Below are 18,327 nucleotides of genomic sequence, written 5' to 3' on the forward strand. Positions count from 1 at the left end.
ATAAGATCTGATATAATAGTCTCATCATTCCCACCCACCCCACATTACAAAATCTTGTTTCCATTTCTCTGTTTTTAAAAATATCCCCAGAATCATTTGAGGTTCTGCTTGTTCTTCCACTTTATTTGACCAGTACATCACTAGTGGTACCTATATGAACTGGTTTTCCTTTTGATGACCCTCTCTTGTTCTTACAATATAAGTTAGTTTTAACACTGATACGTGCTTTGTTAGCAGATAGGTGACCATCTCTCTATCTTCCGTTACAACTTGATATTTGATATATCCAATGAGCACAATTTGTCAGCTTTTCACTGAGACAGCAGCATCAGTGGGGGTGCAGGCAGGACTGGAAATTCCTTGGTAATTGCCAGGCCATAAGTCCTCAGCTGGCAGCTTGGCTTTAAATCTGCCAGGCTAGCAAGGAGGAAGCAAGATAAGGGCAGGGGCCGTGCCAAGCTTACGTGCCAAGCCAGAAATCCAGAAGAGACGTCAGTGAAGGTCCAGGTCCAGTTTGCCGAGAGATCAGTCCCAGTCAAGGTTCAGGGGATAGGAAGACACACAGTGGTCATGCCTGATGTTGTAGTCAGCAACACACTGAAGCCAGGGTCTGTCTTTTAAAGAACACCTCTGCAGACAGGTGGGAACAATCACCCCTCTGGCTTCTGCAAGCATGCCGGCCTTAAACGGACAGGCCGGCCCCTCTGCTGCCTGACTTTCTGTCGTCTTCACTCTGCAGGTGGGAGGGGAGCCTCCTGGTCACTGTCTGATTCTGGCTAAAGAGCTTCAGCTGTGTCTTGGACGCTCTCCAGCTGAGAGGGAGTAGGAGCTGCATTCTCAGGAGTTTCCTCTGTTTCCCCTTCTGGGTCTGTGGCTGTTACTCCCAAGTCGTCCTCATCTGATGAGTCTTCCAAAGGGTCCATAACATTATTAAAGGGTCAGCTGGTAGATTATATCCTGTTACGTTCTTATTTCCATTCCATTGATTTAACAGGCTGGTATCGATTAGAGTTCATTCTATGCCCACTAGCTGCTGCTTTTACTGACCCGTTTTTTTCCTCTCACAAAAAAGTATATATTAATTTTGATGTTTTTAAAGGAAATATCATTAAAATTATCATTCTTAATATCAATATTTTAGAGGCAGATTTTTAAAAATCTGTTTGCAAAAATAGCCATGGAAAATTGCTACATAAAAATGTGTTCTGCAATGATAGGGAATAAACGAATTAATGGAAAATTAGATACTAAATCCGAATTGGGTGGAATTCTAGCACATTCCTATTCGATCACACATTAAAACAAGATTTGAAAAAGGTTAATTATCAGAAATCACAGTGTACTCTACATACATGCTTATATTAATACAATTTATTTTAATGTTGTACTATAACTATGGTAATGTTTTGTATTCCACATTCAAAGAAGGAAGGTGTCACTGTACATTTAAATTCCTACTGATTCTAACTCCCAATGAATTAATGTTCCACATGCACAATGAAAAATATCACCTATACATGGCACTGGGGTGTATCATCTCATAATAAAATGTATCTTTTTGAAAGGGAACACTCCATGCAATCTTGCTCACACACAATCTAGAAATCTAAAAATGCAGTTTGTCCAATCCCTGAAGTTCATTCAATAAGATGTTCCTAAAAACAATATGAGACAATTTCATATCTATCAGTGCCTGTACCTGCTTTAAAACACAAATGTTTTTAATGACTTCTGGCCTCTGACCTTTGCTGTCCTTCAATGGAAGACAGACCCAGTCTAGCTGATTTTCCTTTGGAGAAGAGGGTCAAACTGCTCCATAAGTATCTGCACACCTTGACCCACTGAAGTAACATAGCCTGCCAACTGTTACTCCAATTTTCACATCTCCTTCATCTTGGTCCAATCCGCTTTCCATATAATATGTTCTGCATATAGATTAAACATATAGGGTAATAAAATACACCCGTCTCACATTCCTTATGATGGGGAACCAATCGGTTTCTTCATATTCTGCCCTTACAATAGCTTCTTGTCCAGAGTGTAGGTTGTGCATCAGGACAATCAGATGCTGTGGCACCCCCATTTCTTTTAAAGCATCCCATACTTTCTCATGATCTACACAATCAAAGGCTTTGCTGCAATCTATAAAGCACAAGGTTATTTTCTTCTGAAATTCCTTGGTCTGTTCCATTATCCAACGTATGTTTGCAATATGATCTCTGGTACCTCTTCCTTCTCTAAATCCAGCTTGGACATCTGGCATTTCTCGCTCCATATATGGTAAATGTCTTTGTGGTAGAATCTTGAGCATTACTTTACTTGCATGGGATATTAAGGCAATAGTTCAAAAGTACTGCATTCCCTGGGATCCCCTTTCTTTGAAATTGGGATATATATTGAACGCTTACAGTCTGTGGGCCATTGTTTAGTTTTCCACATTTGTTGATACATTTTTCATTCTGCACTAACCGCAGCTGCCGGGTCAGGCTGTGCTGCATGGGGATTTCTGTGACCTTGGCTGACAGGATTTTTTAAGTTTTAGTTAGAAACCCTGACTGGCTGTGGGATGCAGAGTTTTCTGTCTTACTCATAGGAATCTTGTTATGGTTGGTATGGTATTGCATTTAGGAAATCATCACTGTCTTTTGTTTTTGTTTTTCTATTTGCATTTCATTTACCTCTGACCTTACTTCCTCACATCCATAGAAGCAACAACAGTGGTTCCATGTGGTTACCTCAACCCCCTTAAACCTACTGATGATGCATCCTGTTATTTGCATGATGGTTTGTATCTTGCCCAATACTGGTAAAAGAGAATTCACATACTGGGAAGTGTGACTTTGATTGCTGTTGTTCCCAATCTACTCCCTGTGAAGGTAGACCAAACCATATGTGTTTTCTCTCTGTCAATTATTACTCACTGGAATTGGGTTGGCTGAGTGAGTTTATAGCAGCCCACAGAGCAGGCAGGAAAGAGCAGAGAATGTTCTTAACTCTTACTCATTTCTGAAACCTCTTTCTGCAGTGAAGGGTCAAGTCTGTAAAGAGGTTTGGAGCAGCCATGTGAGAAGGCAGGCACAACATTACTGGCACGGGGTTGCCAACCCTGCTTTGATACGGATATCTTTGCAGAGGATCCCTAGTCAAGCTTTACCAACAACACAATCGAAACCATATCTACTGAGAAGTAAGTCCTATTGAGTTCTATGGAGCTTAGTCCCTTAGTAGGTGTGTTTAGAATTACAGCCTTCAGGGGCATCCATCTTTAATCCTGAGTGCTCCCATCTAACATTTCCACAACATTAGGCTCCCTTCTTCCTACAATGGCTTTCTAGGGACTGGCCTGGCCTGAGAGCACTTGAATCCTTCTTGCCAGAAGCAAGTAAACTAGATTAAATGTTCCCTACCCAAGCTCTCTAAGCAGGTGAGTAGGAATGATCCTGTCACTTCAGCTGGACCTAGAAACACCCCCATTTAGTGAAGATTTCTATCTTAATTTCCAATCAGAGAAATTGTTTTAGTGGTATGCTCCAAGCAATTGTGGTTGATGTTTAATGTATCATGCTTAATGACATCACTAGGGCCCACCCCTGAAATCTCAGGGTTTGGGATGCTTCTGACCTGGCAACCCTACAGGATATATATCTAAATAAATGTTAATGATTTCTGGCTCAAGAGTTGAGGGTTAAATATTTGATGAAAAAATATAAAGAAATGGATTATGCAGGGAGGATTCATTAGAGAATTTTGAAGGAACATATTAAGAAGTTCTCTCTCTAATTATATATATATATATAAATCAGTGAAATTGCTTAATTTGCAAAATGAAATAATATTGGTTTGTTTATCCAAAGGCATTACCAATTTCATAATGTATAAATTAAGCAAATCGCCTGCCTAACTTATCAAAATGGCAACAGGCATTAGAAATTCATCAAGTCATTACATTGCCTTTATCGTTTCTTTTTTGTGTCACCCTCTTCTCACAGCAGGGTGACTCTGCCTGATTGCAAAGGAAATTGCACGCTAGAAAGAAATCTATTGGGAGTCTTTTTCTAACTATAATGGAAATTCATTAAAATTAGCAATATTTAATTAAGAAAGGATTTTTTGTGAATTCTTTCACAGAAGAAAATCAAGGAAGTACAACACTGCAATTTGTGCTTAATTTTTTTAAAAAGAAAAGTATTTTGAGGAACTATGTACTGTAATGAAAACAAACATATTTAAACCAGTGTCTGAACGAACAAACTAAATTCCAAAAGCTCAATCATTTCCCAAAAGAGAATCTGTCATCATGTCTGTCTGTTTTACAAATTGCTGAAGCCAAAGGCAATATATGCCCCAGTATGAGAATAAAGGACTCATTCTCTATCACATACATAAGTAGCATGTGCCACTGGAATGCTTTCATCAAAAAGTTTGCCCAACTCCTTCAGGAGAAAGTGCAGGATATAAATTCAATAAATACTAATACTAATAACTGATTCATACAATTCAAAGGCCTCTGATGTCCAGGAGCTGAGGTTACAGTTTAAATTAAGAGAACTTGGTCATGCACCTTATGATTCAAATCTTTTGGTGTCATTGGCTAATCTGCTGCTCTGTCCCCCAATTCCTCCTAGTGCTCAGTTGTCTAAATCAATCTGTGCATTTTATCCTATCTACTTAGGACAACTTTGACACCAGAGCTGGTCAAACAAACCATGAAAAATGTGGATCATACTGAGAGTTCAGGATAAAAAAAATAATTCTTTTAATGGGGGAATTAGTATACTGAAAGGCTCTTTGCTAGTAATTTATAGACAAATAATGTAAATGTACTACCTTCAAGTCAATTCCTACTTATGGCGACCCTATGGATAGGGTTTTCATGGTAAGCAGTATTCCATTGCCTTCCTCTGAGGCTGAGAGGCAGTGATTGGCCCAAGCAGGGCCGACCCCAGACATGCCAGGGCCCTTGGGCATCAGCTTGCCCTGGGCCCTGGCACACATGTGCGCATGCACACATACATGCATGTGTGCGCCCAGGGGCAGCCCCAGACACGCTGGAGCCCTTGGGCAAAAGCCTGCCCCAGGCCCCAGGGCTCCCCTTCCATGACTCGCACACGGCAAGAGCTTTGAGGCTCCACCATTCCCTTCCTTAACTCACCTTGTTCTGCGGTTGCACACGCAGCGGTGCCCTTAAGAAAGATGGCGGCTGAGGTTTTCCTAAGGAGCTGAAGCCTCTGCCGCCATCTTGGTTCATGGCAGGAATGCAAGCGCACAGCACGCATGCGTGCCATCAGCCAAGATGGTGGCACAGGCTTCAGCCCCTTAGGAAAACCTCAGATGCCATCTTCCTTAAGGGCACCGCTGCGTGCGCAACTGCAGAACAAGGTAAGTTAAGGAAGGGAATGGCGGAGCTCCGAAGCTCTCGCCCTACAATCCATGGCAGCGATCCTGCAGTGAATCATGGAAGGGGAGCAGAAGGGCCCCCCAGGGGCTCCTGTAGCCTCAGGGGCCCTTGGGCCAGTGCCCCACCTGGCCACCTCTTGGAACCAGCCCTGGGTCCAAGGTCACCCAGTGAGCTTCATGGGAAGATTGGGAAAGTGGATTTTTAACACAAAATGTGCATAGGATAGTATTATAATAATACAGCAAAGGATGAATGTGCAAAGCTAAATCTCTCAAAAATTGAAAGCACCCCTTGAAACCCTAAACAAACTGTGGGCTTTTCTAAATGGCCTATTTATTGAGCATCCTGATTTGCTTGCATAAAGTTTATGTGGAATGAATTACATTCATTCTTTATTGCGCATTCATTCTAATTAATTCCATTATATTACATGAATGGTCACCCTGAATTCATCCTGATTTGCTTCTGGGGTGTTTATACTTTCTGTTAATCATTTGCTCATTCCAGACTTTTCAATGCATTTTCCCATCACTTTCCTATGCATGGAAGGTCTTTCTTTTTTAAGGTGGATTTGTTGTGCTATGGCAACAGAGTGCTTTAGTCCATTTTAACTGCTCAAACCTAAATTTCCTAGTGTGTGCTTGGATCCCTCCTGCAAAATTGATGCACCCTGGGTTGTGTTGAGTTTTTTGTTTTTTGCTATTTTATTTCCAAATCATTTTTAGAAACATGTACCATGAAATAGGTGGATAATAAACAGCATGACTCATAGCTTCACCAAATAAAATGATTTCTACCTGGAGGGCATGGTGTCCATACTGAGATGCCACAGCAGGTATATGACACATATAAATGAAAGTAGCCTATAAATGACAATATAGTTCTAGTCCTCTTGTAATGCCAATGCTGAATTAGGCTGCAATCCAATACACACTTACCTGGGAGTAAGTCCCATTGAACCCAATGGAGCTTACATCTGAGTAGACATGTATTGGATTGCAGCCTCAGTCCCCCAGTCCAAAAATCTTTACAAATGCAGCAGTGTGTGTAGATATGCAGCCATGTGCAAGTTTGTGCATTCATCTTCTAAGGAGATGGTTGTCAGTGGATTGAGAAGCTCAGGAAGTAAAATTTAGAAGGTTTCCACATTTCAAGCTAGAGAAACATGGGTATAGGTCAATTTTCTTTTTTAAATAAAAGCCTAGATTTAAGGAGACTGCTGTCAGCAAATATGTACTGAGACGACTGTGTTAGTTTTCTTCAAAATAGCTGTCATCTGAAACATTTGGCAGCTATAATGGTATAGGCAATTAAAAGTAATAAGCTGAAATGAGTAGACCCTTCCTATGTCCTCCTATTTCCAACTAAATATCTTAAGCCAAGCAAAATCTCATGCATGTTATAACCAAGAAACTCATTAATAAGTTCTGTTAACAACTTATTAAATAATTGGTAGTTCTGTATGTGTCCCACAGTCCTAACCTATCTGAGGATTCAGATCCCCCAGTCAATCAGGTCACCGATAAAGATAAATTTAGATGGGATAGTGGCAACGGTCAGTGTGGACCTTGATAGGTGAACTAATTTGCTGCTGAGCATTTGGGGCAGGGTCAATGTTCTTAAAATGAATATTCTGCCCCGCCTGATTTATGTCTTGCTAGGTATCCCTCTGTGCATCCCACAAATGCACCCCCACCCAAAAATGTTACTTAAGAAATGCAGTTCCTGGTGGCTGAAGGTGGTTTTGCATTCCCTAATTTGAAGGTGTAACACCATGCCTTCCTCCTAACTAGTGGCAGATGTGGCAGTATCCGGTGCCATTGGCTGCTGTGCCATGGGTAATCTTGGAATTTTTTTATATGCATGGCTCTATTGGTGAGGGGTGGAGTGTTCTTGCCTTCCAACATATCAGAGGGGATATTGACAGTATGGCAGACTTGCAAATTTGACCCTTATACCCATGAGAGGATTACCATTTGGTGTAATCTTTGCCTGAAGATTGGAGGCAGGACTTTCTTGTAAAATTATTGGGTGGGAAAGGACCTGTATACACTAGATCAGTTGGTCAAACAGGACAGAGAAATTCTTCCCTTTCTGAGTTTGCAGGACTGGGTATGACCTTCTCAGGGCAGCACACTTGTACCCCATCCAGTTGAAATATTTGTTTCTGGTGACTGGCCTGGCCTGAGGGCACTTAAACCCTTCTTGCCAGAAGCAAGAAGGATAGATTAAATGTTTCCTATCCAGCCCCCCTAAGCAAGTGAGAATGATCCTGTCACTTCCACCAGACCTGAGAACACCCTCATTTAGCTAAGATTTCTATCTTAATTTCCAATCGGAGATTTTTTCTTTTGGTAGAGTGGTATGCTCCAAGCAACTGTGGTTGATGCTTAATGACATCACTGGGGCCTGCACCTGAAATCACAGGGTTTGGGATGCTTCTGACCTGGCAACCCTATTCCTGTTAGAGGAATGTATTGCCAAGGCCCATTCTCCACTTACAATTGTCGATCTCTATAAGTAAAACAAGTGCTTTCCTGTGATTTTCAGTTTGAGCCCCTGCACTTGCAGTTCCAATTCTAACATTTCATTTAGGGGCAGACAACACTTGATAATTCCGGAATAGCTGGTGCAGTTCATTAAGGATTATATTGAAAATGTGAAGGAGGTACAGAGACAATTTTTTTTTAAATCTTCAAAGTAGTCAACTTACTTAAAAATAATTATTATATACAGTAGGCTCAAGTGATACAGTGGTGACTATCTTAGGCATATGAATTCCTTTTATATTCTTTCACCTGGGGAATCAATTTCAAAGTGATGGTTGATTCCTGATGTGGTGTTTTAATTCTTACAGCAACTTCTGACAAGTCTTCATGCTTTCTTCATAAAAGAAAATTGAGAGAGGTAGAAGACTAAAGCTAAAGAGCCATCTTATTATCCAATTGAGCTTACCAACAGAAATCTGATATGTGCTGGGCAACTTTGCACTGATGAGTTTAAAAGGAGCAGTAACGAAATCAATACAAATGAGTGAGCATTTGCAATAGCCAGATCTGATCAAACAGATTTTTTAATGTGCCCTGCCTGAGTGCTTCATGCTTCTTGCTCCTGCAGAATTAATGGTGTGGTAAGATGTTAGAATTAAATGGAATGCTTAGCTACAGACTTTCTATTTTACCAAGTGTTCAGTTTTATGCATCAACAAATGGCATCATCTAAAATGCTCACCTCCACCCTAATCTAGTTTCACTTCAGATTATAGATGCTGACAAAGTTCTCTTGAGCTAAGATAAAAAAAGAACTTTAAGGAGGGAGCTCCTTAAAGCCCACTTCAAAGAAAAGGTGAGCTTAAAAAGCACCTGAATTCTTCTTTACTTTATATCTAAATTGATGCTAGAGAAGAATTGCTATCTTGGCCTCAGCAGGGTTTTTTTCTTGCTGTCCTATAGAAGATAATGTGTCTTTGTTCCATTAGATTGCATGGGGAGAGGACCCTTAGGGCCCAACCTCTACTGCTCCTCAGCAGACCAATTTCCTCCACCCCAAAGCTTGCTCTGGAGGTGGAAGAAACCCTGCAGTGGAAAAATTGAAGGCTGGGGGAAGAGGCCCAGCCCTACCAAGGACCAGTGAGGCCTTTCTCTCTTCCCCTCCTATGTTGCCACTGCGGTATCTTTCTCCCAGATTCACGAAACTAATGGAGCCATTCATTCCTTTGAGGACAGGAAGAAGACACTTCAGAGGCCTGGGGTGGGAGGAGAGCACATACTCCTGTGGGTACTCTACAGGGGGTGGCTTTACTCCCTCACCCTCATATTTGGTCTCCCGAGTAAGTTTTTCCTGCCTGCATTAGAACTATCACAACTATTAGTTCTTATGGGAGAGAGGAAAAGTCTCCAAAAGATCTTGGAAAATTACCCAGTTTTTTTCTATTTGTTTTGAAGAAAACAGGCAAATTCCAAGTTAGCCCAAGCAGAGCTTTGGTAGTTCACCCCTCTCTACTTCAAAGGTATGTATATAGGCTTTAACAGTTTGTGGACTGCTCTTTGGGGAGTATTACCCAGATATTAGTGCTTAGAGACACATCACGAGGAATCCAGTTTTTTATACAGTAAGGACCCGCTTATACGGCGGATTAGGGACCAGGCCCCCGCCATAAAGCGGAAATCGCCGTAAAGCGGGACCCATGGACTATAATGGGGCCGTCGTGCAAAAATGAAGCGAAAATGTCATAAAATCGCTAAATCGGCTTTAAAAAGGGGAATTTCCCACCGCCGCATTAGCGGAACGCCAGAATGCGAAGCACCGGTAAGCGGGGCCCTACTGTGATACTGGACTTTATTTGTTTAAGTTAAAATGCATTTTAACTTACTCTGGCTTGATTTACTTAGGAATTGTAGCACAGTAAACTTACAGTTAATTTATTTGTGTGTGTTTAACAGAACAAAGAGAAACAACAGTGGGAACCTCTGGAAGGAATTCACCCTGATGTTTGGGTTAGAAAGAATAATCCTGCTTGTGCGGTCAATGCTGAACCAGTGCAGGTCAGATTGAAGCTTGGGGCAGGCCCGATTCCAGTACGTCAATTCCCTTTGATGCCAGAAGTACGCCTAAGCTTAAAAGAATTAGTGACAGAAGAACCTATGGAGAAGCTGTACCAGGTGGGCCCGTTGCTAGGCAGTGGCGGCTTCGGCTCGGTCTACTCGGGCACCCGGCTGGCAGATGGAGCTCTGGTGGCCATCAAGCATGTGTCCCGGGACCGGGTTTCCGAATGGGGAGAACTGCCTAGTGGGACTAGGGTACCCATGGAGATCTTGCTCCTGAAGAAGGTTGGCTTTGGCTTTCGGGGAGTAATCCGTCTTCTGGACTGGTTTGAGAGGCCGGACAGTTTTATTTTGGTTTTGGAGCGGCCTGATCCTGTGCAAGATCTCTTTGACTTCATCACAGAGAGACGGGCTCTGCCTAAGGATTTGGCTCGCAGCCTTTTCCGTCAAGTTTTGGAAGCAGTTCGATACTGCTACAGCTGTGGTGTTCTACACCGGGATATTAAGGACGAGAATATCTTGATTGACCTGAGCAGTGGAGAGCTCAAACTTATAGACTTTGGATCTGGAGCACTGCTCAAGGACATAGTGTACACTGACTTTGATGGTACTCGTGTATATAGTCCTCCAGAATGGATTCGCTATCACAAGTATCATGGCAGATCTGCTGCTGTCTGGTCACTTGGAGTATTGCTGTATGACATGGTCTGTGGTGATATCCCCTTTGAACATGATGAAGAGATCGTAAGGGGCCAAGTCTATTTTCGGCAAAGGATTTCTCCAGAGTGCCAACATCTCATTAAGTGGTGTTTGGCTTTGAGGCCTTCTGACAGGCCATCCCTTGAAGACCTTCTGAACCATTCTTGGATGCAAGATGTTCTCATGCCTCAGGAAACAGCCAAAATCTACTTACACAGTCTAATTCAAGAGTCTAGCAAATAGCAGTGTCTTATCCTGCTGGGTGCAAAACAATTCATCCAGACATTGGAATGTTCATTGAAACCCCGAATAGATTTGACCGATCAGCCAATTGCCGGTTAGCTCAGATGGCGGAATTGGCTGCAGCCATAGATGCCCTGCGAGAACTGGACCAACAAGAGGGGAATATATACACTGATTCCAAGTATGTATTCCAAACTGCACATGCTTTCGCTATGCTGTGGAAGGAAAGAGGTTTTATCAAAAGTGATGGACACAGAATTAAGCATCAACAGATGATAAAGGAATTTCTGGAATGTGTCCAATTACCAAGGAAAGTAGCTATTATCCATGTGAAGGCCCATGGAAGGGAAACAGATTCAATTCGGCGAAAAGGAAATCATCAAGCAGATGAGCCAGCGAAGGAAGCAGCGCTGAGTGGACGACCATTGGAGAGGAATTTAACGAACATTATGATTCCATGGAAGGAGTTGGTCCCTTAATATTCTAAGAAAAGAGGAAGATGCTGCAGTACAGTATGGGGCTCAGAAATTGACTAATGGATGGTGGCAGTTACCTACAGGATTAATTTTTGTCCCAAGGGCAGCGCTTCAGGCCCTTGTAAAGGAGACTTATAGATAGACTCATCTTGGAGGCAACGTTTTAGGGGATCTTTTGATCAGAAGACTTTGTTGACCAAATTGTGCCAAGAAACCAAGTTGAATTGGGTGACAACACTGCCATTGACTTTAACCATTATGAGAAACACTCCAAGGGGAAAAACAAAATTGACTCCTTTTGAGTCACTGTTTGGCAGACCTCCCATTGAGCCTGGGCCCCAGACAGAGATTAATGGGGAATTAGGGAACAGACAGTTATTAGACTATGTTACTGCCTTGCGGGGTGTTTTGTCCTCTATTCACAGGTACAATCGTGAGTTTCAGAGGTTACCCTTGGATGTGGCGATCTATCAATACCAACCTGGTGATTGGGTACGAGTTCAAAAGTGGAAGCAAGAGCCTTTGCAGCCCACGTGGGGACCGCCGGAGCAGATCATTCTAATTACCGAATCGGCTGTAAAACTCGTAGGCCACAAGCGGTGGGTCCATGCCAGCAGGATAAAAGGAGCAGAGCCTGTGGTTACCCAGGAACCAGAGCAGGGAGTAGCCAAGGACTCCCCACCTGGAGAGGCGAAGGATCAGACACCTGAAGTAAAGTGGTTGTCAAAAACCGTGCCGGGTTTTAACCTGAAGTTCAAGCTGAAGACACAGAAAGACTGAAATTATATGGGAGGTTCAAGGAAACCTTTTCCAATTCAAGCTGTTAGTGCACAGGTGCCAGGAGATCCTAGGAGGAAGGTCCCAATAACAGTAGTGCAATTGGTGGATACTTGTGCCAATCAGAAGACACATCCCAAGAGGGCACACATACATATTATTGCCCGAACTTATTTAAGTTCTGTTCTTCCGCCTGACAGTAATCTCAGGACTGTACGTCTGAGATAAATCAATAAATGGGCGGATCTGTAAAAAGGTTCAAGATACAAGCTACCCCCACAGGGTCTGATTGTTTAAGACCAAGTATCTTTGTCACAGTAACAGTCCAACAGGAGGCACCCGTGCGATATAGGCCCAAAATAGTTACAAGAACCAACCTTTATTATCAAGCCCCAAAGTATATGAGAGATTGGCCCACGGAAGGATTGATTGAAGGCCGGAGGGTGGAATACTGGGCCCAATAAGTGGGTGGAGCTAGATCCATAGGATAAATAGCTTCTATGCCAAAATGGATCGAACCCAATTCCTTTGGTTTTAAGCCTATGCTTGGTACTATCTTGTGTCTTGCTTCTCTATATCTGGTATATGTCTACTTCTCAGCTTCTTTTCCCGCGCAAGAAACGAGAGTATGCAGTCGTCAAAGGCACGCACTCCAGGAGAAAAGGGAAAATGTGTTTGTTGAACTCGCCCAAGAGGTAGCCAAAGGATTTAACCTCACAAATTGTTGGATTTGTGGAAGTCCAAAAGGATTCCCAAAATGGCCATGGATGGCTGTTCCTTTAAGCCCGAAATGGTTAATTAGCAATCAAAGCGATGTCCATAATGGAAGCGAGTTGTGGACCACAAATCATACTTGGGACCTTCAGTGGGCTCCCACTGGCCAATATTGTATATATCAGAATGAATCTGTAGGTCCTTTGGTAGGAAATAGTAAATGTAATTGGACTCTCCAGTGGCTCCCGCATTGTCATACAAAGAGATGTCCAGTGGTACCCTGTGCCAACTATGCATCTCAATGGAACAGTACTGGAGTACAACTTGAGAATGGCACATGGGTATTCTGTAAAGCTCGGAAAGGACCACATGAAAATTTAATTGAAAATAGTTGTGATGTAAAAGTAGGATTTGACCAAAAGGATAAACAAAAGGTGGAGTGTCAGGTGTTTAATCGCACCACAAATGGGAGTCTAACCTTTCACACTTGGCAATGGAAACATTTAAATGGTACCATAGTTCATGGATTTCGAACTTATTGGAGTATGAGGAATAATACCAACCAGAAAAACAAGGAAATGTGTGAATACAGAAAGAATGTATACATATGGCACTGTAGTCTCATTCAAAGTACAGGTAGCACATATCTTACAGGACCCTTGGGCAATCAGGATACAAAGTATTTCCCATACATGCATAACACATCCCAGTTGCCTGATCATGTTCGCCCAGCTCTACAGGGTCATTATTGGATCTGTGGTAAAATGGCATATGCAATTCTCCCCTTAAATTGGACTGGTATTTGTTATGTTGGAATCATACAGCCAATGTATACCATAAAAGGTGGAAACCTAAATCCTTTAATTCCAGTATTTGATGGAAAACAGTCCGATAGAAAGAAACGAGCAATTGCTACCTTTTTGACCAAAGGCCAAGGAAATAATTGGGGAGATACTTGGCCTCCAGAACGTATCATCGCAACTTATGACCCAGCCTCATGGGCACATGATGGCTCAGCAGGATACCGTGGCCCGATATATATTTTGAATCGCCTCATTAGACTTCAGGCGGTATTGGAGATAATAACCAATCAAACAGCTAAAGCCTTAACATTGCTTGCTGATCAATCAACACAAATGAGAGAGGCTATACTCCAAAACAGACTGGCCTTGGATTATTTGTTAGCCAAAGAAGGAGGGGTCTGCGGACTCCTAAATCTGACAGAGTGTTGTTTGAAAATTGATGATAATGGCGAAGTAGTAAAAGAGATTGCCACTAAAATTAAGGTACTTGCTCATGCTCCAGTGCAAACCTGGAAAGGAATAAATCTTGGAAGCTGGGAAAGTTGGTTTAGTTGGTTTGGAGGAATGAAGACAATTATTGTATTAGTTGTTTTGATTTTATTGGGATGTATGCTTTTGCCTTGCTTGTTACCTATAATCATGAATGGTATTCGCAGCATAATAGTGCAGTAACTAAAAGTAGTATGCAAATGTATGGCAAGATTATGTATCAGCAAGTTATTCAGAATGAAGAAGCTATATGATATAAATATCAGAAAGCTTCTAAGGGGGGAATTGTGATACTGGACTTTATTTGTTTAAGTTAAAATGCATTTTAACTTACTCTGGCTTGATTTACTTAGGAATTGTAGCACAGTAAACTTACAGTTAATTTATTTGTGTGTGTTTAACAGAAATGCTAATCTGCTGACTGGTATTGTTTGTATAAAGCTGCGTTTGCAAAATAGCTATAGCTGGGAAAATCAGGCTTTGTTGCAATATCCAGCTGTGCTAAAGAAAAAGGTATCAAACTTTGTTGCAATGACCAAGGTTGAAATGGGAAAAACAAGTTGTGAATAATAACTCCAAATATGGAACTAGGAAGAGAGGGGAAGGTACCAGTGGGCATGGTTAAAGTGATATAAGGAAAATGAAAGTGATGTAGTTATGATGATAATGATGCTAATGTAATTAACATAACAAAGCTGATAAAAAGGCCAGCAATGCTTGGTTTTGCCAGAACTGGCCAGGATACTTCTCCACGTGCACGTGTTAACAATAAATATACTCTTCCTCCATCTTTGTTTCGTCGTTTCTGACTCTATTGGGGTGAGTATTGGGAGCGAACTCAAGCCACCAGGACCCTTAAAAGGGACTCGGGCGTTTTGTTGGTAACACTACTGTATATAGTTTTTCAGGTTGTGTACACAAGAGTAAGGCTTTCCCAAGTTTAAGAAACTGAACAGTGTTCACCAACTTCGATTGGTAGCCCAGCTACGTCCCTACCTGAGTAAGGAGGATCTTACATCAGTAGTACATGCTCTGGTAACCTCACGTTTGGATTACTGTAATGCGCTGTATGTAGGGCTACGTCTGAAGACGGTTCGGAAGCTACAGCTGGTGCAAAATGCGGCGGCCAGACTGCTAACAAGAACGAAGCGGTCTGACCATATAACACCTGTTTTGGCCCGCTTGCACTGGCTTCCAATACGCTTCCGGGCCAAATTCAAAGTGTTGGTATTAACCTATAAAGCCTTATACGGCACGGGACCTCAATATCTGTCGGAACGCCTCTCCCGCTATGAACCGGCTCGTACACTACGGTCTGCTACAAAGGCCCTCCTCCGGGTCCCGACTCATAGGGAGGCCCGGAGGGCAGTGACAAGATCAAGGGCCTTCTCAGTGGTGGCCCCCGAACTATGGAATAGTCTCCCCGAGGAGGTTCGCCTGGCGCCGACACTATCATCCTTTCGGCGCCAGGTTAAAACCTTTCTCTACTCCGAGGCATTTTAATTTTTTGTTAATGATTGTAATGTTTGTAATTTGATTTTAGCCTTTGCTGTTTTTAGATTGTGAAATTTGATTTTAGACTGATGTTTTTGTATTATATTGTATTTTGTTGTATCTATGTTCACCGCCCAGAGAGCTATTGCTAGTCGGGCGGTATATAAGTTTTAAAAATAAATAAATAAATAAATCCACAGCTTCTGATAAAGGAGGCTTATCTCTGAAATGTGTCAAGCTAAATAAACAGCTTATCCCAAGAAGCACCAGAGCTTTCTGCTCCATGGACTGCTCTTTGGCCAGGAGTTAATGGTTTCTAATGGCTACTTTTCATGTTATTTTCAAAAGACATCACTGCATTCCACAAATGGTAGCACTGTCTTGACGAATGCAAAAATCAGCAGTTAATTTTAAAAAAAGAGATGTCAAGCATCAAGTTGCCAAGCAGCAATGCCCTCTGACAAGGAAGCGCCTGCAATACTAAGCCTAGAGTTGTTGGGATTGGCTGCAATTAGTCAGTGGAAAGGAAAATATGCTTAGAGTCCATAGGTCACCAGGATTCCAAGAATATTAGGAGGGAGTCAGGAGTCAACCAGAGTAGGATGCAAGAACGACCAGCTGGGTTACACAGATCTAAGAACCTGTGTTGTTCCAGCAACTAATAGTCTTCAACTGGGAGCTTATGTAGCCTGGTCATGCAGACCCCACCCAGACCCAGCTGCAACTGGTTAGCCCAACTTTCACGGTTCCCTGCTCCTGAAGAAGCTGCTTACACCTGAGTTTCTGGCCCTTCTGGGCTTTGAAGTGTGCAATTCATCAACAGAAGTGCTGTCTAGGGCTGGGAGATAATTCATCCTTCCCCTCTGAATCCATAGGCAAAAGAGCTGCCACAAGTGAATCAGGAACACCATCCATAGGGCCCTCTGAATCTTCTGCTCGTGGGCCCTGATGTCACTTCTCAAGAAATGCTGGAGGCGTCTGGATAGGGCTGGGGTCAGAAGGCCCCAGAAAATCTTCAGATTTCATATCATCAGGGTTTTCACAGAAGGAGGGATCATCCTGGCACAGGCCCATGAATTAGAAAAAGCTGTGGTGCAGCCATGCTTCCAAACGAAGGCTGATTAAAGCAACACACTGCAAGCATTCCAGGCAAGTTGAAGCCCCCACATACAGGTGGCTGGAATGTAGTATCCCAATCGAGTTTTTTTAAAAAAATGTAGTTATTACACCTGTAGCATTATACTTTTTATTGAAGGCATGACTCTATAGTATTCTTAATATGTGTTGTAAGCCTAAAGCTTTGGGAGGCATTCAGATTCACCTCAGATTTTATCCAACTATAAGTCCTAGCTTACTGGGTATGAAAGATATTAAGAAAGCTTCTAGACAGTACTTGTTGAGTAAGCTCTTTCAAACATTTCCACACTATAAACATTTAATGAGATTGGCTCCCAACAGACTGTTTACTACATCCATTTATTTCATGGCACTTTATTTGCAATGCAGAAGCAAGATAGAGCAAAGGTTATTTCAGGTTCTTATCCAATGTCATTTTCCCATAAATAAAGAAAAATGAAACAATTTAATTTTCAAACATTCTTAAAAGGTTAAATATTCAATAATTTTTGCTTTATCTAACTCACTCAGCCTCAGGTAGCATTTATACTACTTGGGTAAAAAGCACATAGAAAAGCTTATGAACAGAAAGCATTTAACAATACAATCTAAGGCTAGGATCCCAAAAGGTATATATGGGTGTTCTGCTCATACATATGGGGCAGCGCCTGTGACTCCTTGAACCCCCTCCCCCCACAAAGTACCCCATTAAGCACAATAGCCTGTTGTTGGAAGTAGATTTTGCCCCTCCGCAATATGTGAGCAGCACAAGAGGAGTCTCCATCTTTTACTGTACATATTTTTATAAACTTTAGCTTGTTCTGTGCCAAACGCTTCTTCTGCATTTTCTCAATACAGTAGGGCCCCGCTTTACGGCGCTTCACTAATGCGGCAGTCTCAATTAGACTCAATTAGACTAAAGCCCCACTCATACGGTGCTTGTTCCGCTTTTACGGTGGTTTTCGGGCATCGTGCACCATTCTGTTCAATGAGTTCCACTTTTCAGCAGTTTTCGCTTTTTAGCGGGGGTCCAGCATGTAACCCGCCATATGAGTGGGGCCCTACTGTAATTCTCTATCAATTAATGAAAAAAGAAATGGCATTTGAACATTGTCGTAGGAGAGAGAATATTTTGGTGAAGTTCCCGTGGGATGGGTACAGGGTTTTTTAATCATTTACCTTATCTTTAAAGGTAGCTGAAGGATGTTTGTGAGTGTCCCTCCTTTCATTCACCAAAGCTTCTCTATAGTACTCTGCATACCGCAGCCTTCTCAGATCATCAATCAAAGCCCAGGGGAAGATGTCATGAAGAAGGTATCAGATTAGGAAGTGTGTACAGCCAGGAAGGTTGCAGAGTGCCAGAAAAATGAAAAGAAAATACATACACCACCCCAGGCCTCCTCACAACAAAAAAGTATGCTCAGTATACTACACCAACCAAAATTCTAAAGAAATTCTCAAGAGCCTCTTTTGCGGAGGTAAAAACTTCTGAGAAATTGAAGGACAGATTTCAGCACAGCACTAATTGAAACATACCATACATAACAAACACCCATGCACAAGCAAGCCTGATT

The 18,327-nt window shown here is 42.2% G+C and overlaps 2 protein-coding genes across 5 annotated transcripts in view; one reads left to right on the forward strand and one right to left on the reverse strand.

The window, feature by feature from the left end:
- The window catches only part of CTNNA3 (catenin alpha 3), a 1,138,512-nt gene that overhangs the window by 929,616 nt on the left and 190,569 nt on the right, over positions 1–18,327 (reverse strand). The gene's annotated exons all lie outside the window — the stretch shown is intronic.
- Positions 9,994–10,884, forward strand: LOC133388592 (serine/threonine-protein kinase pim-1-like). The gene has a single exon (XM_061634561.1). It carries the CDS (start codon positions 9,994–9,996, stop codon positions 10,882–10,884), a length of 891 nt encoding a protein of 296 aa, XP_061490545.1.

Source organism: Rhineura floridana, chromosome 7 (genome assembly GCF_030035675.1).
Source record: "Rhineura floridana isolate rRhiFlo1 chromosome 7, rRhiFlo1.hap2, whole genome shotgun sequence".
Taxonomy (NCBI): domain Eukaryota; kingdom Metazoa; phylum Chordata; class Lepidosauria; order Squamata; family Rhineuridae; genus Rhineura; species Rhineura floridana.

Bases quoted from the DNA above. Each gene is read 5' to 3' on its own strand.
- LOC133388592 (XM_061634561.1), top strand. From the start codon at position 9,994: ATGCCAGAAGTACGCCTAAGCTTAAAAGAATTAGTGACAGAAGAACCT.